The 24,922-nt window shown below is 49.3% G+C and overlaps 1 protein-coding gene across 3 annotated transcripts in view; it reads right to left on the bottom strand.

Moving 5' to 3' along the window:
- Positions 1-8,256: 8,256 nt before the first annotated feature.
- Positions 8,257-24,922, bottom strand: part of DGAT2 (diacylglycerol O-acyltransferase 2) — a 32,139-nt gene continuing 15,473 nt past the window's right edge. For all 3 annotated transcript variants that reach the window (XM_077867100.1, XM_077867099.1, XM_077867098.1), the window contains exons 2-8: positions 24,732-24,860; positions 19,670-19,777; positions 19,204-19,274; positions 12,343-12,547; positions 11,540-11,714; positions 10,947-11,149; positions 8,257-9,420 (exon numbers count right to left, since the gene is read on the bottom strand). In XM_077867100.1, coding sequence (XP_077723226.1) covers positions 9,266-9,420; positions 10,947-11,149; positions 11,540-11,714; positions 12,343-12,547; positions 19,204-19,274; positions 19,670-19,777; positions 24,732-24,860 — 1,046 coding nt within the window. In that variant the 3' untranslated portion in view covers positions 8,257-9,265. The remainder of the gene's footprint in view (positions 9,421-10,946; positions 11,150-11,539; positions 11,715-12,342; positions 12,548-19,203; positions 19,275-19,669; positions 19,778-24,731; positions 24,861-24,922) is intronic.

The following is a 24,922-nucleotide window of genomic DNA, read 5'->3' as shown; positions in this document are numbered from 1 at the left end:
ACTGCAGAAGCTTCAACACACCAGTGACTGATGGAGTGAATAAAATCGGTGAATGAGTGGACGAATGCTTGAGGAAGGGAATGTTTGGATGACACGGAACCTCCATACCTCTCCCACTGAACACAGCCCCAGAGAGAGGAGGTGAGCTTGCCCACAGTCACACAGAGTTTGTAGCAAAACTGAGTCAAAGACTTGGGCCTTAGAGCACCTGGGTGGCTCAGTGGTTGAACATCTGCCTTTGGCTCAGGGCATGATCCCGGGTACCCTGGGGTGCTAGGATCGAGTCCCACATCAATCTCCCTGAAGGGAGCCTGCTTCTCCCTCTGCCTCTGCCTCTCTCTCTCTCTCTCTCTCTCTGTGTGTGTGTATGTGTGTGTGTGTGTGCCTCTCATGAATACATAAGATCTTAAAAAAAAAAAAAAAAGACTTGGGCCTCTTGCCCCTAGGAGCAGCACTCCTTCCTCAGTTCCAGTGGTTTTCACACCATCATGGACTATACGTGTGCCAGTGTAGACACATGACTATGAATTAACAGGCCAGCCCAGGACGACAAGCATTAGACATAAGCACATCTTACCCATAGGGCTGATTCAGTGGGAGCCCCCAGAGAAAGCTTTCCTTAGGAACTGACTTTTACAGTGAGGTCTAAAGGATGAGGAGGAGGCCACTGGACAAAGCGGGCTAGTGAGAGCAAGAGGAGAATTTGGGCAGAAGGAACAGCCTGAAGGAGCACAGAGCATTGAAAGAATTGAAAGAGAAGGCCAGGCGGGTGTAGGCAGGAAAGGCAGCCGGCGTGGGGGAGTAGGAGGGGGAGGAGAGGAGTTTTTGAAAGAAATTGATATTTCAAAAATAAAATCAAAGACCTCCTTCAATTTCTTTTACCGTTGAGTGTTGCTTTCATTTATCATTTCATATAGCAGACGTGGCAGCTGTAGCTTGTCTTTTCAGAGCTTAGGGCTCCTGAAGTTTTTTAGTCCAGCCCTGATGGCACGGAATGAAGTCAGTGATGCTGGCAGGGTCCAGATGCTGCCGGGTGTGGTAGCCCCAGGGGAGTCAGACCTTGAGGTGTGTGGACAACCACGGAAAGGTTTAAGCAGGGGAGCTACATGATCTGATTCATGTTTTTAAAGTGTCACTCTAGGGGCACTTTGGTGGCTCAGTGGTTGAGTATCTGCCTTCCACTCAGGTCATGATCCCAGAGTCCTGGGATGGAGGCCTGCATGGGGCTCCCTGCAGGGAGCCTGCTTCTCCCTCTGCCTATGTCTCTGCCTTTCTCTATGTCTCTCATAAATGAATACAATCTTTAAAAAGTAAATAAATAAATCACTCTGGGGGTGCCGAAGTGGCTCAGCCAGTTGATCATCCAACTCTTGGTCTCAGCTCAGGCCCTGATCTCAGGGTCATGAGTTCAAACCCTATATTGGGCTCCATGCTGGGCATGGAGTCTGCTTAAAATACATACATACATACATACATAAAAATGTCACTCTGGCAGTTGTGTCATGAGCAGACACCAGAACGGAGGGAGTGGTGAAAATGGTAACAATAAATTGTGACATTTCTTCATTGAGTTAGAGGACAGTTGGAACACGGAAATGTGGCTGAGTTCCTGAGAAGAGGGTGGCTTAACGGATACCCAAGTTCCCTTGATCTTGGCTGCAGAGTGGGGTGTCTGAGAGCTCCAAGCCAGAAGAAGAAACAGGGTCTTGGAACTGCAGTTAATTGGCTGCAGGATTTGAGGGAAATTCAAATTCATTCCCCTCTCTAACAGATTTCCCTGGGGGCTAGAGAGAACTAACATTTGTCTAGTACTTTACCTTGGACGTACAATACCTTGGACAATCCCCACAGGAGCCTGTGAGGTTGGTATTATTGCCCTAGTTTTACCTGATCCTAAAAAGCAGCTCTGGTAATAGAAATGAGCTGCCCAAAGTCACATGACTCTTAGTGGCAGATTGACTTGTGAACCCAGGTCTCTTGCTTCCTAGGCTGGGGCTCTGTCCTCCATACCACACTGCCTGCATTAAGTAGAATACACTATTAAGAACCAAATTTTCCCAAAAGAACGAGAATCTTACTTCCATCGACTGCAAAGTATAGGTGCAAAAAATCCAAAGCTAAAACTCTCTACACAGTTTTTCTTTCTTGTTCTCTTCCTAAATAATGTAGTCCAAAAGCCCTAGGGTGGGGCTGAGAACAAGATCAGCATGGGGTGAGGGGATAGTGTGGAAGGACCAGAGCAGGGAGTCAGAAGCAGAGCAAGGTGAGGAGGATGTCCACACAGGGCCAGCAGTGGGTGGAGGAGATCCTAGCACAAGGCTAGGAATCGATCAGAATAGGTGAATAGGATGTCCACTGGGAGGCCAACCTAAAGCAAGATGTCACAGCTCAAGCAGGGCTAAGGACTGGCTCCATAATTAGTGGGGCATGGGGCAAAGTGAAGATGCAGAGGCCCGTGTTGAAAATTATCAAGAACTCCAAGGAGGCAACAGCATTAAATCAAGCATGGGGCCACAGGTGTGGGCAGCTGCATAGGTCACATCCAGTGAAACTGGCCTTGAGAGCGTCAGTATTGGGTTCAGGGATGGAGAACAAAATGGTAACAATGGAAGATTGATTATGTGCAGAAGGATTGATCAAATAAATAAATATATTAAGGATAATGGGAGCCAGTTTCTATCAGAAAAAGGAGTTTCAAATATAGGAAAAGAAAGGACTTGGATGAACCCTGTGGTGATAGACCATCATTGCCCAGATCTGGGTTTTTAAATATCCTCCTCCACTAAGAGGAATCAAGACTCTGAAGAAATGGCTAACTCCCGGATTGGGCCAGAAAAAGTACAAGATGATCCTATGATGTCTAGTTGTGCCAGAAAGTAAGGAAGTATTCCTCCTGCCCCCCGCCCCCCACAAAAGAAGGAGACATGTCAAAAGGACACAGAAGCCAGTTTGATGGATCTCCCACTGGTCAAATCTGGAGCAGTTTGAGCATCAAATAATGATAGAGGCATATAGCCCACTGAATAAAATAGGGATCCATGAGTCTTTATTGATATAAAAAGGGAGGGAAAGAGAGGTTTTCAAAGGATGAAGAAAGCGTAACTTCACAATGTAAATGCTTGATGATTCCCACCTTAATCAAGTGATCAGGTAAGCATTGCCCAATAGGACAAACTGAAATCATGACTACCTACTAGGATGCAGGGAGTAGAGTCCATCATTACTTCTGTGATATTTCAGCTAAAGATGGATAGTTGGAGTCAATCATAAGGAAAAAGTAGACATCACAAAACCAAATGGTGTTCTACAGAATACTAGACTCATAATCTCCAAGGCTGTCAAGGTCATGGTCAAGGAGAGACTGAGGAACTGTTTCGGAGAACAGGAGTGGGATACTGTGATTTATAATAAATAATAGATATTTGGTCTTTGTTCACTGTTCCTGGCACATAGCTCCTAAAACTCCTGTAATTGCCGATATAAGAGCCATAAGGGCATCTTTTAAAAAAAGAAGAAAGGATTTATTTAGAACGAGAGAGAGAGGGAGAATGTGCACATAGGAGGAAGCATAGGGCCATCTTTTGTTATAATACTTAGTTTTGTCCTCAGTTCCAGAAAGCTTCAGAGAGGGAAATAAATATCTTTTGTTTCCATAACAAATCCCTTTCAACCACATCTGAGATTATGTTAATGAGGTGACATTTGGAAAGTCCCAGATAAATTTAAGGATGGGGGCTGGTTGCCAGGGAAACCAGCCCTGATTAGAAGGTTGAAACCTTCAGCACTCTCCCTCTGTACAGGGCTAGGATTTGAAAGCAGCCTTACTCCTGCGTTACCAACCCTACAATGTGCTATAGCATTTTTTTTTTTTTAAAGCAAGCTCTATGGGGCACCTGGGTGGCTCAGCGTTTGAGGGTCTGCCTTTGGCTCAGGGCATGATCCTGGGGTCCTGGGACTGAGTCCCATATCAAGCACCCCTCAGGGAGCCTGCTCTCCCTCTGCCTGTGTCTCTGCCTCTCTCTGTGTGTCTCTCATGAATAAATAAAATCTTAAAAATTAAAAAGCAAGCTCAATGTGGAACTTGAACTCACGACCCCTCCAGTGCAATTCAATGTTATGTAAAAAATGTAGGAGATAAAATTGTGTGTACGCATGACACAAATGTTAGATAAAAATATACAAAGCAGAATTCTCTTAGCAGGAAGTGGTGAAAAATATCTTGAAAAAGAGTTTGTTTATAAGGAAGGGAAACAGAATCGTGAAAAAAAAATAAGTTTGGAATACGTATGTGACAGAGATTTGTTATAAAAAATTATGGTTGAAGGGGCACCTGGGTGGCTCAGTGGTTGAGCATCTGCCTTTGGCTCAGGGCGTGATCCCGGGGTCCTGGAATCAAGTCTTACATCAGACTCTCCATGAGGAGCCTCTTTCTCCCTCTGCCTGTGTCTCTGCCTCCCTCTCTGTGTCTTTCATGAATAAATAAATATAATCTTTAAAAAAATTATGGTTGAAGCCAAGGGGTGGGGGAAATTCCTATTTTCTCCTAATGATCCTATTAATTACCATTAAAGGGAAATTTCTTCCACCTCTCAGAATTATCAGAAAAAAGGTACCTTCCACAACTGCAACCCGCCTCAAGTAAAGAAATGCGAAATACAGTTGACTCTTAAACATATGTGTTAGGGATACCGATCCCTGACACACAGACAATTGAAAATTCTAGTATAACTTTTGATTCCCCCAAAACTTAGCTACTAATAGCCTACTCTTGACCAATAGCCTTACTGATAACATAAACAGTCGATTAACAATATTTTATATGTTATTTGTTTTATATACTGTGTATTTACAATAAAGTAAGCTAGAGAAGAGAAAATCATGAGGGAAAATACATTTACAGCACTATATCACATTTATCAAAAACAATCCATGTTTAAGTGGACCTGGGCAGTTCAAATCCATGTTGTCCAATATTTTATTGATGAGAAGACCAGACTCTACCATCCACCGGTACAACTCCTCTGTTAGGTGATATAAATATATTGAAGCTCACTGTATTAGGTTAAGCCATAAACTAGCTGACTTAAAACAGAAATTCATTCTGTCACAGTTCCGCATGCCAGAAATCCAAAGTCAAGGCATTGGGAAGGCTTTGCCTCCTCGAAGACTCTAGGGAAAAATCCTTCCTTATTTCTTCCAGAACCTGGTGACTGTGGGTTGTCTGGGCTTGTGCTATGTAAGTCCAGTTTTTGCCTTCTCCCCTTTTCCCCTGTGTCTTTCTCCTAGAAGGACACTAGAGCCCACCTACATAATCTAAGATTATCTCATTTTGAGATTCTTGACTTCATTATATCTGCAAAGGCTGTTTTCCCAAATAAAGTCACATTCCTTCACCAATTGCAGGGTTTAAGATATATACGTATCATGTTGTAGGCCACTATTCAACCTGCCACATCATTCCTATGTGTGGCCTGCCCCTTTTTCCTCTCAGGCCAGCCTGCCAAATGATGGAAAAATTAAGTTATTATTAATCTGAATGGGACTATTTTAAATTAAGATGTGAATTTTAATCTCCAGGGTAACCACTATGAAAATAACTTAAAAACATAGAGCAAAGGAAACAACTAGAGAATTAAAAGTGTATTAAAAAAATACACAGTTAAGGAAGTAACGAAGGGAGAGGGGAACCAGAAATACATAATAGCAAAATGGCATGTGTAAATCCTACTTGATCAATAATTAGATGTACGTAGACTTAACACTCCAAGGAGAAAGGCAGAAAGTAAAAGTATGGATGAGAGGAAAAAAGATCTAACACTAGTCTGCCTGCAAAAGATACACTTCATATTCAAAGACACAAATAGTTTGAAAGAAAATGGATGGAAGAAGGTGTTTCATGCAAGTAGTAACTAAAAGAGAGCAGGGGTGGCTATACATCTGTAAGCTAAATAGATTTGAAGACAAAAATTGTTACTAGAGACAGAGGGCATTTTATAATGATAAAAGGGTGACTCCATCAGGAAGATGTAATGATTATGGACATATATGCAGAGGCCCAAAATGTACAGAGCAAAATTCACGGTATTGAAGGGAAAAGAAAACACAATGTAACAATAGTTGGAGACTTCAATGCCCATATTCAATAATGCATAGAAAGATTGGGCAGACGATCAACAAGATCAACAAGGAAATAGAAGACTTGGGACGCCTGGGTGGCTCAGCGGTTGAGCATCTGCCTTCGGCTCAGGGTGTGATCCCAGGGTCCTGGGATCAAGTCCCACATCGGGCTCCCCGCAGGGAGCCTGCTTCTCCTTCTGCCTATGTCTCTGCCTCTCTGTGTGTGTGTCTCTCATGAATAAATAAATAACATCTTTTAAAAAAGAAAAGAAACGAAACTTGGGCCTCTGTGGGATATTTGGCTCAGAACTAGCTTCAGCGCTCCCTAGTGGCCATATCTGTGAACCACAAGTAGAATCATTGGACTTGACAACTTCCTGGCTGACGACAGCCCCACCTCCTGGGTCCAAAAGTAGATGGTCATCTGGAAAAGGAGGATCCCGTTCCCTGTCCTGAGGGAACAACTCCCAATCAGAAGCAATGTTCACAGCATATACCTAGAGCCCCCCACATGTTGCTCAGAGCAAACAGTCCTCTGCTCGGCTCCGCACAGGCTGCTGCTAGGCGTACATTGCCATAGGTGAGGACCCCTCTGGGATTTAGGCCCTGCTGATTGTCGCTGCTCCTAGGCGGAGATGATAGTGCTCCTTCACGTACACTAGGTGTTCAGTCTTCACAAAATTAACTCTGAGAATAAGGGCCTGCCTTTCCGAGATGGCCTGTTAGGGCCAGGGCTCAGTCTGGAGCCAGAGCCTGAGGGTCCTGGCTAACCTCACACTGAGGCTGGATGGGGCTGAGACTGTCCTCAAAAAACAGGCCTTTCCTCCATCCTAGAGGAAATATCTGTCCCCTACTGGAGGTCTGTGGGCCTGAGGCCCCTTCAGGGTATCTCCTGCTGTCACCTGCACCGCTGCCCACCTAGCAACTCTGTAGAAGTCTCCCACCCTCCCAAGCCAACCCCCACCACAGACCCATCTGCCACCACCTCCTCCTTCAGATCAGCACTGCCATCTCCCTGTCTTTGCACTTGGTGCTCTGCCCTTCATTTCCTTCCTGGAAAACTTCCAGTCATCCTTCAAGTCCCAGGTCAGGCATTGAGGTTCCAGCTCAATGAGGCACCCCATGTTGGATGCACAGGGGGTGATCCTTGAAGTGGGTGAATGAATAGCAACAATGGGCACTTAGGCAGTGGTAAAGTTAGAATGAAGTCATTTGGTCTCAGCTAGGAAGGGTTCTCAGTGGCTTAGGACTCATTGAACCCAATGGAATTAGAGCCGAGAGAGGTGCCATCTTGTGAGACCTAGGTGTGGTATGAAATCACTACAGTGACAATAGGCCAGCTCTCCCACTTTGTGGTATAACTGAGGTCAGAGGCAAGAAACATGCTTTAAGTGATCCGTGGAGGACGATTCCAGCTCAGCCATTTCAGGACTGTAGCCTTTACCTACATATAGGACAGTAACCCTTTAATGCATGGGGTAGATAGCTATGAGGGGGCTCCAAGGACCCCCTGCCTCCTGATTTCCACTCAATGTATAGTCCTCTTGGGTGTGGTGAGCTGGATCTAGTCACTTGCATCTAATGGGGAGAATATGGCAAAAGTGATAGGATATCACATCTGAGATTAAGTTATAAAATAACTTGACTTCTGCCTTGCACATTCTCTGGCTCTTCCTGCTTACCTCTCTGATGAAGTCAGCTGCCACACTGTGAGCTGCTCCATGGAAAGGCCCGTGTGGTAAGCAACTAAGAGTGGCCTCTGGTCAATATATTGCCCATGAGCAAGTGAACCCTGTCAACAACCATAGAAATGACCTTGGAAGTAGATCCTCCCCTAGTCAAGCCTTAGGATAACTGTAGCCCAGCTGACACCTTGACTGTGGCCTTGTGAGAGCCGCTGAGGTAGAGGGCTCAGCTAAGCTGGAGCTCATCTACTGGCTCTCAGATTGTGTGGTGGACACAATGTTGTTTGCAACCACTACATTCTGGAGTAATTTGTCACACAGCAATAGGGAGCCAATACACCACAGGGTCGTGTAGCCCAAAGGAGCAAGGGGTAAGGCTTGGCAGGTGGCCCAGATGGGGCCATGGTTTCTTCGAGCATCAGCAGCAAGATATAGATGCAACTCCAGCAATAACTCACAGTGGACTCTTGTTTTTATTTATTCATTTTGTAAAATACAAAAGTGTGACATGGTACAACAATCTCATCAAAAGAAAACAGAACACACAGAGGAGGGGCTGGATTTCTTCCCTGGCCCCTACTCTCTCAGAAAGGCACAAATATGTGAGGCTTGGGTTCAGGGGACTCCTGACCTGAAACCAATCTGCTGCTCAGAAGACCAGGCCCCTCTGTGAACAGGAAGAGGGATCCTTTCCTCACACCTGCACTTCGGAGTATGGGTTAAACAAATGGAGGCCACAGGAAAGTATGTGATTCAGGCCAAGTCTGGGTCTGTTCTGGGTCCATATTATCAGCACCCTGTGGAGGAGGACCAATCACTCCAACCAGAACATGGTGGCTGAATAATCCTGGAGACGGTGCATCTGGGACAGCACAGATGCCAGCACAGGATCATTGCCACCCCCATTCTTGCTCTGGAAGCCTCAGATTTAAAAGAATGGCTGGACTCAAGCTGGAGCATTCCAGATGCTCTTCAAAATGGGGACAACTGTGCCCTCCAAATCTTCCCCTTGCTGAGGGGCCAGCCTTGCAGTTAAGTGTGGGGTAGGTAGTTTGGAATAGAGCTGCGCCTTATCCTGCAGTGGGAAAAATTCTGCAAATAATCTAACCTGCCTGAGCCACTAATGGCTGTCCTTTTTTCCCAGTTAACTAGGACTGAGTTTTCTCTGTAATTTTGGGAAAGGAAGCAGAAGGGTTAGTTGGGAAACCATAAAGGCTCAGATGTGTTAGCCACCACCTAGAGCAGGATAGATGGGAAGTGCAAGAGTTTGAAATATTCACTTTTTCCCTCTTAAAAAAAGACCTAACATTTGTAATGGTTTAACAAAATTATTATAATTTCTTTTAAATAACCCACAGACACCCATGACGCTTCCAAATTTACAGAACAAAAAAGCATTCAAGAACTTGGTAGAAAACGATTTGTAGCTGGTTCCTCCCAGGAGCTGGCCCTCAATGGCAGGCTCAGTTCACCTCCAGAACCTCCGTCTCCGGGAGGCCAAACTTGGTCTTGTGCTTGTCGAAGAGCTTCACCAGGGCCTCCATGTACATGGCGTGATACAGGTCTATGTCCTGCTGGGTTGGGTGCTCCAGCTTGGGGATGGTGATAGGCTCACCCACTGAAGAATGGGGCAGAGGCCTCTGGTTAGTCAGTCCCCTTGGTCCACCATCTCTGAGACTTTGCCATGATGTTGATGGCAGTGACCCAGCGCTACGTGCCAACCATGTGCCAGGAACTGTGCCAAATATGCTCTATCTCAGGTGGTCCCCCTGCTAGAGGAGGACCCAGGGCATGGAAAGGACCTGCCCCATGCCCTTTGGCCACTAAGCAGCAGGCGGGATCAACAGGGTTCCCTCACCTGTCACATGGGATCCTTCCTTGTAGGGCTTTGCTGGGGATTCTGACATCACATGGCATGCTTTGAAAAGTGTGGTGAGGGAGGAGGAGCACAACATTCATACATCCATGCACTGCTTTATTTTCTGCATCCCCACACCCAACTCATCCTAAAGCCCTGGCAAAGACATTTTGGAAATTTCTCCCCAGTTCATGTCCTTTCCTTCCATTGCCGCGGCCATTCCCTCAGTCCCTAGCAGCTGCCACAGAGGCGTCTGCACCTGTCTTGGGGATTCATTCTTACCCTCCTAGCCCATTTGCTACCCAGCAGCCCCAAGAATCATTATAAAGTGCAGGTCTGAACCTCTCCTTCCCAAAACCCTCAAGCAGCTCTCCATTCTTAGGTGAAGAGCAGACTCATTCCCACTGCCCACAGGAGCCTATCCCTCTCCAGCCACACCTGCGCATGGAAATGTCCCTGGTGCCTAAGAGCGACGGGGCCTGGCACAGGATTTGTGTGTAACAATAGCAGAGAGTGAGTCTGGGTCTGTCCCTAGGGTTCAGGAAATTAGTCTTTGTAAAAATACAAAGCAAAATACCTGATGCTGATAACTCAAAGTATCTGTGTGAGCTTTGACCCTGAAAGTCCATGCCTGGCAGCGTTCACACTTCTGTGTGATCTCTGGCTCATGAACCACACACACACACACACATAAACACACACACACTCAGAACAACAAAGCTGAAAAACAACCACAGCTGGTTTTCACTATACTTCTCAGAGCCTTATGCTCCAGTCATGTTGATGTTTTTCTTTCTGTTCCTCAAAAATCTATACAATTTTGCTGTGGACAGTTCACTCAGGCTAATGTTTCTGACAAATCTCTCCTCCTCCTCTCTTTTGCTAGATAATTCCTATTCAGCTAGAGGTGTAAGAGTCGCCTCTGCCCTGGGTTCACTACAACCCTCCGGAGTGAGCACCTTGCACATTCCCCTCACATCCCCTCATGATCTTTGCTTGATGACTGGTCTTCCTGGTCTTCCCTGATAGACTCCTGGGTTCTGCAAACACAGACCGCCGAGTCTCGTTTTCTCACCTGGCACTGCTTGGCTCATAGTAATGGAACAAATTCCCTACCGCCCACTCCCCACCCCCACTAGCCATTCCTTTGGCACCCAAACATGTCCACATCCACATGGTTTAGGGCATGGATGTCAGAAATAGATAGCCTAGACGTGAATCCTCATTCTCCCACAAACTAGCAGTGGGGCACCTTGAGGTCAGGGGCCCAGGCTGGGGATGCTCACCCACGGTGGTGATGGGCTTGGAGTAGGGCACCAGCCCCCAAGTGTCAGAGGAGAAGAGGCCTCGGCCATGGAAGATGCATGGGGCAAAGCCAATGTACTTCTGGAACTTCTTCTGGACCCATCGGCCCCAGGAGCCTTCCTCAAAGATCACTTGCTTGTACACTTCATTCTCCCCGAAGGAGTAGGTGGGAACCAGGTCAGCTCTGAAAGAGAGAAGCCATGGTCTGCCAATCCTAATTGCAGGCCTTTTGCTCTCCTAGCAACATAACATGTTTTGACCTGAGGGTGCACCGTCCTGCACCGGAGCCTGGCCTCTCAGCCCATCTGCGAGGGCCCAGGACGCACAGGCTGCATTTCTGCTCCACTTAGACACTCAGGCTACACTTGAGCAAACTTGGTCTGGCTCTGACCTCCAACCTCTCCTTGCCTACAGGAGGGCAGACTCTCATCCATGCCTTTCTGGGGTCTGGGCCTTGTGTCCAGGAACCAAGGAGCCTTTGTTTGGGCCAAATAGCTTTGGAGGGCTGTGCATGCATGTGCACACTGGTGTGTGTGTGTGTGTGTGTGTGTATGTGTGTGTAGGGAGCACTTACCCATGGCGTAGGGCCAGTTTTACAAAGCCCTTGCGATTGCGCAGGGTGACTGCGTTCTTGCCAGGCATGGAGCTCAGGGACTCGGCTGCACCCCCCACTACGATGATGATGGCATTGCCACTCCCATTCTTTGAAAGCAAGTAGTCTATGGTGTCCCTGTTCACAGGGCAGATGCCTGGCAGGGAGAAGGACACAGAGTCAGGGCTGTTCACAAATGCACCCCCTCCCCCCTGCATAAGGCCAAACATAAACAGAAAGAGCCCTGGACTTGGGCTCCAGACCTAACCCAGCCACTAGAAGTTATATAATCCTGCATCAACTATTTCTTTTTCTGAGCCTTGGCTTATTTATCTGTAAAATGGGAATAACGATATGAGGTTGTTTAGGGAACTCGTTCATTTGGCAAACATTCTTTGAGGTCCTAACTCTACCAGGCTGTTGCTAGGTGCTGGGGATCCCAGAGGATCAGGGTGGCAGGGGTCATGGGCGGGAGGATAAGGACAGAGCCATGAATGGTGATTAGGTCATGCAAAGGGCAGCCCAGGGGCCAGGGCAGCCCAGAAAAGGGGTCAGAGGTGGCTTCCTAGGGAAGATACTATCCAAACTGAATCCTAAAGACCATATGGACAGCTCTCCTGCTCAGACCTGATCCACCATGCCTGTGGCACACTGTCTGCCAGCACAGGACCGGCCCGCTGGGGCACGGTGTGTTGGCCTCCGGGCCTTTCTGTCACCTTGCTCAGTGGAGAAGCTCAGGCCTGCACAACGGGGCCCAGCAGGGGCAGGCAGGAGTGGATTCTCACCTCCAGACATCAGGTACTCTCTCAGCACCGGCATCCGGAAGTTGCCGGCCAACGTGGCCAGGTAGGGTCGTATGCCAGGGAACTTCTTGCTCACTTCTGTGGCTTCTGTGCTGAAGTTACAGAAGGCACCCAGGCCCATGATGCCATGGGGGTGGTATCCAAAGATGTAGTTCCTGGTGGTCAGCAGGTTGTGTGTCTTCACCAGCTGCAGGGCAAAACTCAGTCAGAGGAAACTGCTGGGAGAGGAGTCCTGGGACACGCCCCACAGATGCTGGACCCTGAGTGACTTTGGACCCGAAGGACCCGAGCGACACTGCACCCGACCCAGGACTCTCGCAATTGCCACTTAGACTGAGAGTCCCCGGGGAATGGAGTGGGAAACTTTCTCTCTCATTCCCATACTTCTACAGGGTGATCTGCACCCTGACAGCCTCCTGCCTGCCCTCCTCCTGGGCCCATTCTCCTCAACCAACCCCGGCCACTCTCAGATGAAGAGGGATGTCCAGGTTTTGTCAAGGTAAAGTCCATGTCCCTTAGTTTGGCCAGAGAAGGGACAGTGCAGCTGGCTTGGATGGAAACTTCCTTGCATGCGGCCAGGCTTGGTTCATGCTCTGCTGTGGGGAGGACGGGGTAAGCAACAGCCCTGTGCCAGCCCTACAGGGGCAGGGGACCAGCTGTATGGCCAGCTATCAACAAAGATGTCCTGGGATGCTCTAAAGAATGATTGGCTTCCTCAGGGGGCTGCTCCCTGCACAGAACATGGTGGAGGTGAAGGGTTCCGAGAGGGATGGAGAGGAAGGCTATTTTGTTCAGAAACATCATTTCTTTTCTGATTAGAAAAATAACAAATAATCATGGAGTGTTTTAAAAATACAGGAAAGTGAAAAGGTGATGCAAAGCACTTGTCCTGTCTTCATCCTGATAAACCCCTCTGACGTGTTGAGTTCTCTTGCTACTCAAATATACACATGCTCTTTTTTTAAAACCACAAAATTGGGACGCCTGGGTGGCTCAGTGGTTGAGTGTCTGCCTTTGGCTCAGGACGTGATCCCAGGATCGGGGGTCGAGTTCTGCATCGGGCTCCTTGTGGGGAGCTTCTCCCTCTGCTTGTGTCTCTACCTCTCTCTCTCTGTGTCTCTCATGAATAATTAAATAAATCTTTAAAAATAAAAACCACAAAATTAAGGGCATGTGGTTGATATCATTTTTACATAATTTTCTCTTTTTTAAAGATTTTATTATTTATTTATTTGACAGAGAGAGAGAGAGAGAGAGAGAGAGCGCACACAAGCAGAAGGAGCTGCAGAGGGAAAGGGAGAAACAGGCTCCCCACTGAGCAGGGAGCCCAATAGCCCAATGTGGGGCTCGATCCTAGGACCCTGGGATCATGACCTGAGCCAAAGGCAGATGTCAACCAACTCAGCCACCCAGGTGCCTCTCATTTTTAACATCATTTTCTACCAAGCCTATCATAACTATTTTTCCTATCACAATCCCTCAGTCACGTGTCTCTTGTGGCTACATTATTCTGTCATGTAGCCATGCAGTGTAATAAAATCATAATCAAATTCTGATTGATAGATCTTTAAAAACCTTCCAAAATTTCCTTCAGAAATAATTCTTCCCTAAGTACCTTCTTTTTGTCCACATATCTGATTATTTGACAAACTTCTAAAGGGAACAATTCCTGGGTCCAAGGGTATGAACATTTTTGGTCTTGTGGGCTGTCCTGCCTCTAGAAGGGTGGCCCTGATATCACCCCCACTGCTGTGCTTAAAAGTACCCTGCACTGGTGCCAGCTGAAGGCAGAGCCATGGGCCCTTGGCAGAATGTCAACAGCCTGTATTTTCCATGATTCTAGATTCGGGAACCCCTGGCTGGGGAAAGGACCTGGTGCTCAATTTGGGGTGCAGGGGTGCTGGTGGCTGACCCTGGGAAACTGAAATCTGAATCTTCAGGTGACAGAGACCCAAGGGCAATGGAGCAGATGGTGGCTGGCACCATTCCCAGCTCTGTAACTGTTGGGATGTGTGTGAGCCAGACCCCCTGAGTTTCACCCCCCATTGCTTGGGCCTTTGGTACTCTTTCTCTCACTTTGCCTTTGGCAAGCACATTAAAGCAGCTCAAAAACCCAACCAGCACTTTGCTGCCTGATACATAAACGAAAAACAGCAGCAGCCTAGGGATGCCTGGGTGGCTCAGTGGTTGAGCATCTGCCTTTGGCTCAGGTCATGATCCTGGGGTCCGGGGATCGAGTCCCGCATAGGGCTCCCTGGGGGAGCCTGCTTCTCCCTCTGTCTGTGTGTCTGCCTCTCTCTATCTCTCATGAGTAAATAAATACAATCTTAAAGAAAAAAAAAAAACACAGCAGCAGCCTAAGCCATGACTATTGGGTAGGGGGCAGTGAGGGAGTCTAAAAGGGAGCCCGCAGTTTTACAGGAGCTTTGCCAGGAGACTGTTTTGAGATTTCACCTCCTGAAGAGGTGTACCCACAACACTAGCTTGCAGTAAAGCTAGAACCTGGAGCTGATTTCCACACGGTAGGAATGTGTCAAGGTAAGAGCTAAGGCAGCCAGCACCACACTGGTAATCTCTGGAACCACAGGCTGGGTCTGGAAGTCCAAAGCATATAATGTGCTGGAAGAGCCCTGATCTAGGCTGGTCCTTTGATGGCAAGGTGGAGATTGAGACCTAGAGAAAGGAGTTGCCACTTCTCAGAGGTCACAGCAAATCCTCCTCCACCTCTAGACTGGGCCACCCAGCATGCTTTTCTCTGAGCCACTGGCATGAAGATGTGTCATCTGGTAGAAGCTTGGCTGGCTCTTTTTCTCTTCTTTTCTCTTTAATTATTTTTTTAGAGAGAAAGCGCATGCAAGCTGGGTGGGGAGGGGCAGAGAGAGGGAGAGAGAGAATCTCAGGCAGGCTTCAAGATGAGTGTGGAACCGTATGTGGGGCTTGATCTCACAACTCTGAGATCAGATCTGAGCCAAAATCAAGAGTCAGATGCTCAACCAACTGAGCCACCCAGGGGCTCCCTAGCTGGCTCTTTAAAACACCTCCCCCTCACCTTCACATCTCTGTCTGGTGGGGCATTTGCTAAGTGAGCTGCCTTGGGACACACTGCAAGTTAATGGCCCTTGGGGCAGTCCCCAGAAGAATGCAGGCTGATACAGCTTTGATCTGTCTTCAAGCCAGCCCTCAGGGCTGGACAGAGCATCCATTCTGGAGGGAGAAGGAAGGCACAGCTGATGAAGGCTCTGTTGACATGCTTGCTCTCATGGCAAAGTCTCAGGCCAAGGGACTGCACAGGCCAGGCTCACTGGCTAACATAAGCCTGGGACACATTCCTGGCAAGTCATTCCTCCCACTCCGCCTCCCAGGGCAGGAAGGGTGCTCAGATGGGCTTGTCCTATCTTGGCACCAAACAGACAAAGAAATTCAAAATCAGAGAGGAGCAGACTTGCCTGAGCTCACTCAGCATGGCACAGTAATGGAAGAACATGGGAGGAAAACACGGGCCCTGAAGTAGACAGCTTTGGTTCTTATACCAGCCCTGCTACCAACTTGCTTTGGGATCTCAGGACAGTCCCTCTTCTCTGGGCCTTAGTAGGACCATCTGGGAAATGAAGCAGATGGACAGATAGGTATTCTAAGCTCAGAGAACCTTTCCTGATCTCCTCTTCAAAGATCCTGCCTATAACTCAGGGATAGGGGACCTAGGTACTAGCATTCCTCTTTCAGGTACCTGGTGGTATCTGAAATCACATGACTGCTGCTATCACATGAGCCCTCCTGTGCTAGAAGGAATGTTCTTGGGGCTCACTGAGCTGCTCTGGTGGCAAAGAGCTATCCAAAGGAAGCGGGGGAAGTGTGAGCGGATGGTTACAGCTAGAGAGCCTTACATAATCACTGACAAGAGCCAGGAAAATGGGGAGGGCCAGAAGGGCCACACAGAATACCACAAAGCGTCAGCTCTGACATCAGATCACCAAGACCAAACTCTCCCTGCACAAAAGAGCAGCCTGAGGATCAGGGGCTTGGCCAAGATGACCAATGAGAAAGAGCAGAGCTCAGGCCAAGGCTCCATGCCCTGGCATGCCTCAGGCCCAGGTTGGCTTTGGTCCTGGTGCCTGGGGCCCTCTCAGGGCCAGCTTCACAGGTGCCCTCTGGCTCCAACTCTGACTTCTTGGAACAGAGGTGTGAAAAGGGACACAGAATTTTGCTTGGTTCTTTTGGAAATGTGGAGATCAGAAGAGAAGGGCACCTGCTTATCCCAGCTCTGGTCAATGGTCACTGGGTATCCTGTTGGGTGAAGGGGGCTACTGGACTCAAGGAATCTTCCAGAGGGACAGGCTTCTCTGATCACTGCGGCCTACTCCCTGATGAAAGGGTCCCAACAGAGAGAAGAGGCTATAATCCCTGGCATCCACTCATAATTTATTACTTCTTATCATATGAACTGCTCCATTTTAAAAGTAAGGCTAAAAAAATAAATAAAATAAAATAAAAGTAAGGCTAATGAGGCTCAGCGAGATTGAGAAAATGTGCCTGCGGCCCCTTGGACAGAAAGTGACAAAGTCTAGCAGAATCCGCTAGGATGGTGAGCCCACCTAAGGGGTACCAGGGCCGACTCTGCTGTATTCCTGTGCCAAGCCCAGACCTGGACAGGGAACAATAGCTGCTGGTCAGTGAATAAAGTGACAGAGCAGGAGCTCAAACCAGGTCTCTAACCACAACCCAGGAAGTGGGGCTCAATCCAATGGGGAAATCTGGCATTGAATCTCTCCCAGGGAAACAGGCAGTAGGAATTCAGTGGGAAAGAGCCTAGGGCTTGGCTTCTAGTACTAATGCCAGCATGGACTTGTCGTGCAGCCTAAACCAGACTGTGCCCATTTTCAGGACTCAGTCTCCTCACTTCTAGAATGAGGAGGTTAAGTCTGATGATGCAGCATTGTTCCAGCAACAACAGCCTTGAATTCCTTGCAGCCAGAGAGTTGGGGTCAAGGAAAGGCAGGAGCAGGAACACTGACCCCAAGGATCCTGGGAAAACTGGCTCAGGCTGTGGCAGGCAGAAGGAGCTCCCTCCCAATACTGAGTGCAGCGGAGGAATGTAGGGTTACCCGGCCACCTCCTCTGGGAAGCATGCCAGGATGTCTCAGTCGCTGAGTCACAGCAGCAAACATACACCACCCTACACCATGCACACATTCATTCTCACACATGCTGCCTCCGCTCTTCAGACCCCACTGCCTTCTGCTGGATTACCCTAAGCAGCTAGGGTGTGCCAGTGTTGGGGTGCTCAGTGAGCTGGCCAGACAGGTGTTTCCCCTGCAGGGAAAAACCTCCAGGATTCTGCCACAATCCCCCAGCAATGCCCACATGCCCCAGGGCCCAGATGCCTCTGCCTTGCTAGCCTGGCTTGCAGACCACCGGCTGGGGGCCAGATAAAGATGAGAAAAGGTCCAGACCTAGTCATCATTTATCCTGTCAGGACCTTGAGGCTGGTCCCAAGAAGATAGGTGCTTAGAAGACCAGCATGGGGATCCCAGAGCAGCCAATGGTGCAGCAGGAAGTAAATGCAGAGACCAACCTAGACTAAACTTGCTTCATATGGGGGGAGGGACGGTGCCTCACTCAGGGTCATACTGGGCTCTTCCAGCCTCCAGCCTCCAAACCCGAGAGAAGCCCAGTTCTCCATGCCATCTCCTATAGTTCTGCTGCACAGGGAGGCAGCACGCTGTGGTGGGGAGACTGCAGGATTCTGAAGCAGACAGCAAGTGGAATTTCAGCTCAAACTGCTACCAGCCTCATTCAGCTTTACTACACGCTGACCTGCAGGTTTTATTTCTGTGAAAAAGGGATAAAACAAATTCCCGCCTCACAGGGTACTGTGAAGGTTAAAGGGGACTCGTTGAGGAAAGGTGCTGGTTTCTAGAAAGCTCCCAATACATGGAGATCCTCCTTCTCCACTCTACCTCCTCAATACCCCCCCGGCACCCCAGGCTTCTTCTCAAACTCAGGCGCCTAAGCGTTCATCTGTTTCCGTGCCTCTTTAGTGCTGCTCATCTTTAAGATGGAGTTCTAGGAGTGCATCCTCCAGAAGCCTTCCCTGAGCTTCAGAACCAGGGTCTCACTCTTCTTTTACAGAACATCTAGTTTCCTGGGCCCTAATTCCCAGCATGAGCCCAGCAAGCCCCCTGCAACTGGCTGAGAAAAGTGGCATTTCATCAGAGCTTCAGAAGGAAAAGAAAGCCTCTCTCACCTACTGCTTTCAATTGTATCCGTGGTTCAGATCAGATGGACTTGAAACTACCTCAGTATTGCTCTTGATAAATCACTTCCATTTTAAGTTAGGCTTTTAATATTCACTGAAAGGCAGACAAGCAACGGCCGTAATATCTGCTATTATATGTGCCCTTTATATCACTAATGATCTCAGTGTCTGAAACATCTTTTAGATCCAAATGCTAGTACAAGTCTTGTTTCCCTAAGAAACTAGCATGCTTCTTCCTTTCCCTGAATAAAAACCAACAACTATCACGTTTCCCTTTTTGCCTTGGCTGCCGGGAAGCTAAGAGTTGACCACAAAGCTCAACTGCTGCAACTTTGTTGACCCTGATGGCTGAACTATACTAGAAGTCTTTCCCCTCAAGTCTCGATTTTTGTTTTTAGCTGGTATGACATTGTATGTATCCTAAATTGCCTCAAATACTGCATAACGTGAGATACAATATGAACAGATTTCATAGTGGAAGGGGGTCACTCGGCCCATGTGGTAACCGCAGATGCGTGAGTTAAAGCTTGAGCTCAGATTTCCCTGTCCATTCCCACCCCCCCAAGAGAATACCCGCACGGCTTTACCTGGATGGGAAAGTAGTCTCGAAAGTAGCGCCACACAGCCCAGTTTCGCACCCACTGTGACCTCCTGCCACCTTCCAGGGAACAAAATACAGTGTCGGGAAGGAGCGGGAGTGGGGGGTGGGTGACATTTGGGCAAGGCAGAGAAGACAGAGCCAGCATGAACCCTGAGTTAGGGGCCTGTCATGGTGTGGGCCATTGCCCGCCCGCCCCACCCCCCCCCGCCCTTCCACCTTCGATCCCTCAAGTTATGCGAACCCTTAATTGGGTGTGAGCTCCTCTGAGCACCAGGATGGTGCCCTCAGAGGGGCTTTCAACACCCCCACCCACCCCACCCCCTGGCCTAGCTCCACAATTCTCACCTAGCAGGTGCTAAGTAAAAAGGGCAGCACCCACTTTGAGGAACCTCAGCTTGCACAGGAGGAAGTGTCCCAAGGGCAGGGGGGTGGGCTGAGGAGCTTGCTCCTACCTTTCTTGGGCGTGTTCCAGTCAAACGCCAGCCAGGTGAAGTAGAGCACCGCGATGAGCCAACAGTCGGTGCAGAACGTGTACATGAGGATGGCGCTGCAGGCCACTCCTGGGGGGAAAGCAGATGGCCATGGGTCATGCCCCACCCTCCCTGGGTGGGCCTCAGTCTCCCCTCTGGGCACAGACTCATCAAGTGACATGGCTTTGGCACAGCAGGGGCCATGGGCAGAGGCAGCCTACAGCCACAGCCTGGGGAGAATGAGGCTCCCGGGGACTGTAACCTCATCTCCTAGATTCTCACAGATGTTCCTGGTGGCGAGCAGCTCATGGGCTCCATGTGGTCTGGGCAGAACACTGGGAAAGCCATCCTTCCAGCTGTTCTTTCTGTCCCCTCCTTGCAAGTTCTCCCCACCCCAGTGCTCACCACAGTTACTGTGGACACAGGGAGGGACCACCAACTGAGTGCTCTACATCTCAGGACTTGGGCTGAGCCACTGTCTCAACTGTGTGTGGGGGGAGACTTTATCCCATTTTGGAGATAAGAACACTAAGGCTCCAGAAGAGGTAATGTGCCCTAGGTCACTCAGCAGGACAGTGGCAAAGTCAGGATTCAAACTCAAGTTGGGCCAGTAAATCCATAATCTGCACTAGGCTTTAGAAGTCCACCAAAAATTAGAAGGCCCAGATTGCCACCAGAGGGACCTGACAGAGGTGGATCCCTGCCCCAGGGGGAGGGCCAGCCCTTTCTAACATAACAGAGCAGCAGGCCAGAGGCCAGAGCCCAACAGGTCCCCTTGCAAAAACCACAGCGGGGCCCTCAGAAGATGCTCTGGGGCCAGCTGCCACACGGTCACTCCTTTCTGGGTCTTCCGACTCTAACGTTGAATAATGTGGCTCAGAAAGGAAGGAAAATCTGTACTAGAGCTGGCTTACCTAGCCCTCACAGGGCTGGCCTGATGAGGCCATCTGGTTGGCCCCTGGAAGCCCTCATCAGGGCCTCTATCCTCCCATTTTTACCCAGCCTTCAAGGTCTAGCCCAGACTAGATCTCTCCAAGAACCATTCTCCAGTCTCACACTACCTTCCCATATGGATCTCTCACCTCTGAATTCTCTGCACTAGGGGAGGGGGGGATATCTTCTTTGCCCCTTGACACTCAGAACAGGGCTGGGGGCAGCAGGTGCTCACTCTTGGTAGAAGCATGGCTTCCATCCAGCACCCTCCCCACCGCTCAGGGAGGGAAGTCAACCCTGGTCACTTTATGTTCACTGCCGCTCTCAAGATAGCTGTACTGTTTTTAGCTGCCTTGGATGAGGTTAGCTCAGGAGTAGAAGAGGACTGCATTGTGGACAACAAGGGACCACCATTTTCCTGTTCCTAGGCTCATAGAGAGTCCATCTGGCCCTCCCCCCTCCCTTGGGAAACCAGCGGAAGCTCAGCACAGCAGGAGGAAGAAAGAGCATGGGATCCAGAGCCACACAGCCCTAGAGTACCCATGGCCAGCACAGTGACCAGGCATCCAGCTTTCCCGGACCAGCTCAGGAGTGTCATGTCACAGATAGGGAAGATAAGACCCTAGGGAAGCATTCACAGCCTACCAAGTCATTCACACTGTTGAGCAGTTTGCATTTGGTCCCCTTTCTCAGGCTTGGGAAAAGGGCCTTCCCAGCCCCCTAGACTCCACAGGTATCCAAGCTCCTTCAGAGGCCAGGTGGATTCTCCAGGTAGACCTGGGCAGGGCCCTGAGGTTCAGGCTGAAAAATCTAGCTGCCATCAAACCTCCAATTGTCCTAAGGGGTATAGGGACCAGCAGGGGCTGAGCCGCAGGCCCCCCGCCCCAGCCTCAAAGTCTGAGCTCTCTGGGAAGATGGGAACCCCTACCTACCATTCACACACTGGTGCTAAGGCAGCCTGTTTGGAGGAAAAGAGAACTAGCTGTGAGTCCAGGGACCATATTCCAGTTCTGGACTTTCTCAGCCCAGGTGACCTGCTCCTCCTAACCCTCATGTGCCCACAGCCCCTCTCTCCTAGCACGCACAGGACTCCCTCCTGTACACAGCCCTCCAGCCCCTGAGCTCCCTGGGAGCTGGAATGCTGATTCACCTCGCCAGCTCCAGAAACCAACCCAGGAAACCAACCCCGTTTATTGAGCAAAAAATGAGCTGAACCTGCCAAATGGCCTTTCTCAGAGCCTGTTCCTAGTCCTCTGAATGAGGGGCTCCCTGCTTCATCTTCGTAGGCCACAGAGTGGCAGCTGGCAGCCCCATCACAGGGTCCTGGAGGTGTAAACAACTACTGAAAGAACCTACTGGCTCCATGCACAGAAGGCCCAGGACCAATATCATAGTCACCTCTGCCCCATGTCTTGGTGAAGCTGGTGATTCAAAAGTCTGGTCACAGAGGCCTGTGAGCAGGGTGGCCTGTGACAGCTCAGCGACAGGGAGAAAGCAGGGCCCTCGAAGAGAGTGGGCTTGGATTAGCCCTGCCACTCACAGGCTGTGGCCCCTCCCTGAGCCTCAACGTCCTCACAGGGTGCTGGGAAAATTAAACAACATGATGTGAAAGAGAAGAGAACACACAGCCAAGTGTTCCATCTGGAGATCCATGGACTGGATGGGGAACAAGATGACACCTTAATTTTTACCCATCTATTAGGAAAATTTAGTATTTCCTTCATTTATGCATATAAAGGACCACAGCAATATTAGCAGTACAGGTTGACTGACCCCAATAGAAAACGAAAGTGAAAAAAAATAAAAGAAAAGTGTTTTCATATCACATTTATAGCAGTAGCAGAGATCTTTAAAAAATCACTTCCTCTCATAAACGATTAAGAATAATAGCAACCATTACATCTGCCACTAGATCTTTTTATTTAATGTAATAAGCACAGGTTACTGTATGCCTAATATTTCTTAATTGTGTATGTACATATTTACACTTCAATATCACTAGTTTCCTTTGGAACCCAATGTACTTTGTATTACACATTTAAAAACATTAAGGAAGGTTTATTGCCTTTATCAGAATGTCAGAGAGATCCATTGCACAAAAATGATAGTCAGTCTGTTCAGATGTAGGCCAGTGGGGCCACAGCTGCCTTGCAACACCAGATGAGCCTCCGCTGGCAGATCTGGGTGGGAGCGGGAAGGAGTGGCTGGGGCTGCTCTGGGCAATAATTAGCAGCCGCTCAGCAGACCTGCCCATCCGAGCAGGCTTGACTCCCACCTACACAAGGGCGTTGGGAAGATGCTGGGCCAGTTTCTGGGCTATGGTGGACTTGATCAATTGCTAACCTACAGCTTGAGGCCAGGCCCTGTTGCATACTGCATGGGTCTGACCCACTGAGACAGGGCTAACAGAGGCTGCTGGGTGCAAATGGGGACTTAGGGAGCTGGTGCTGCAGACTGCACAGACATCTGGGAGGCTGTTGTCCATGGGGTCTTGTCCTGGTCCCACTCCTTCCTCATTCTGGACAAGTCTCTGCCCTCCTGGGCTCTCTGCTCTAGGATCCTAATAAGCAGCCCAAAGTAGGCCAAGGTGGAGGTTTGAGCCCTAAGGGAGTCAGTTTAATTTACTCTGTTCCCCAGACCTGTGTTTATCCTATTGGAGGCCATATGTTTCTATAAGAATCTGAGGATGGTAATTGCCCTTCACCCCAGAAAAAGGTACATATATTCTCACATACAATTTTTCACCTAATTTTGGGGGGTTGTGGCCCTCTCCCTAAAATCTACACTTGGGCCAAAGCTGAAAACTGGTTCAGACCAGGCCCACTAATTCGGAGCTCTCCAGTAAGGTGGGCTCCCCGGCAGGCACTCTGGGCTTCCACCCAAATCCCAACTATGCCACTTGATGAGCTTCACAGTCTCAGAGAGTCACTGCATAGTCTCAGAGAGTCACTGAAGCTCTATAAATTTCTACTTCCTTGTCCATGAAGTAGAAAGGGAAAGACACATTGAGGGGGCTTGACAAACAGCACCCTGCCCCCTCCCTCTGCTGTGCAAAGGAAGGGAGGGGCAGCATGGAACAGCCGTGGAAATGTGGTCTCAGAAGTCTCCATGCCTTGGCACTGATGCCACTCCTGATGATCCCCATCAGCCCGGATAATCCTCAAGAGTGCTGTGCCCAGAAGGACTCTCCCACAGACAAGGGAATGTGCTCTGTGATGCTCTGCTCTGACAGGCCAGGAGGCCTCTCATTACGCCAAGAACACAGGGGTGGGTAGAAGAAGTAAGGCTGCTGGGAGAGCAGGGGTTGGCCCATACGTGGGCTCTTTCCTCCTCCCAGACAATCCACCATGGCCTGACCCTGGGCTGGGTAGCAAGTCAGGGAGGGAGATGGGAACTAAGCTGAACCTGCGGGTGTAGCCATGGTGGAGGGGGGGTTGAGAGAAAAGAAGGAAGCTTTTAATGGGCCCAGGGGAGCAGGTAGGGACCTCATCCAGCAGAGGGTGCTGACAACTGGGAGCAGGGTTTGAGGGCATGTCCCAACAGCAGCTGCCATATAATGGGGGCCCACCGTGACCAGGCCCTGTGCTGCATGTTCTCATTCCTTACCTTCAAGTCCCACAAAGGCCCTGTGAAGAAGGCAGCACTTTTGCTTCATTTGAAATGAGGAAATTAACTTTTAAAGAGCTCCAGGTCTCAGAGCTTGTCTGAGCTTGGGTCAGCACTCAAACTGGTACCAACCATACCACACTAAGGCAAAGCAACACACCTGCTGGAAAATGTTTGCGGGTAAGGCAGGGTAGCATGTGGGAAAAGCAGAGGCTTTGAGGGTCCTAGAGACCTGGATTCAAATCTGGGTGACTTGGGACAAGTTACTTACCTTATGTGAGAGTTGGGTTTCCTATCTGTAAGAGGGGACCCATATCACCACCTCCCACTGCATCTGGGTCCTCACGCATGGCTAGGGGGATAGAGTATTTGACCTGGCACCCAAAAGGTGGTAAGGGCTGGAGGATGCTCTTCCCCTTCACCTCTGCAGAGCAGAGCAGAGCTCCTGCTCTAAGCTCTGCTGAGGAGGACCCTGCCTGCCCTCACCCTCTGAGCCCCAGCTTACCAAGCACAAGGAAGGACAGGACCCATTGTAGCACCGAGATGACCTGCAGCTGCTTTTCCACCTTGGACCTATTGAGCCAAGTGATGGAGAAGAGGTCCTGGAGGGCGGAGAGGATGCTGGAGCCAGTGCCTGCAGCAGAGGGGAGAGGTCAGCCTGTTGCCACGCTTTCTTCCAGCCTCAGATCCCCAGGA

This window comes from Canis aureus, chromosome 23 (assembly GCF_053574225.1).
Source record: "Canis aureus isolate CA01 chromosome 23, VMU_Caureus_v.1.0, whole genome shotgun sequence".
Lineage (NCBI taxonomy): Eukaryota > Metazoa > Chordata > Mammalia > Carnivora > Canidae > Canis > Canis aureus.
Note: the sequence above shows the minus strand (reverse complement) of the source record. Positions and strands in the feature narration are given on the sequence as shown.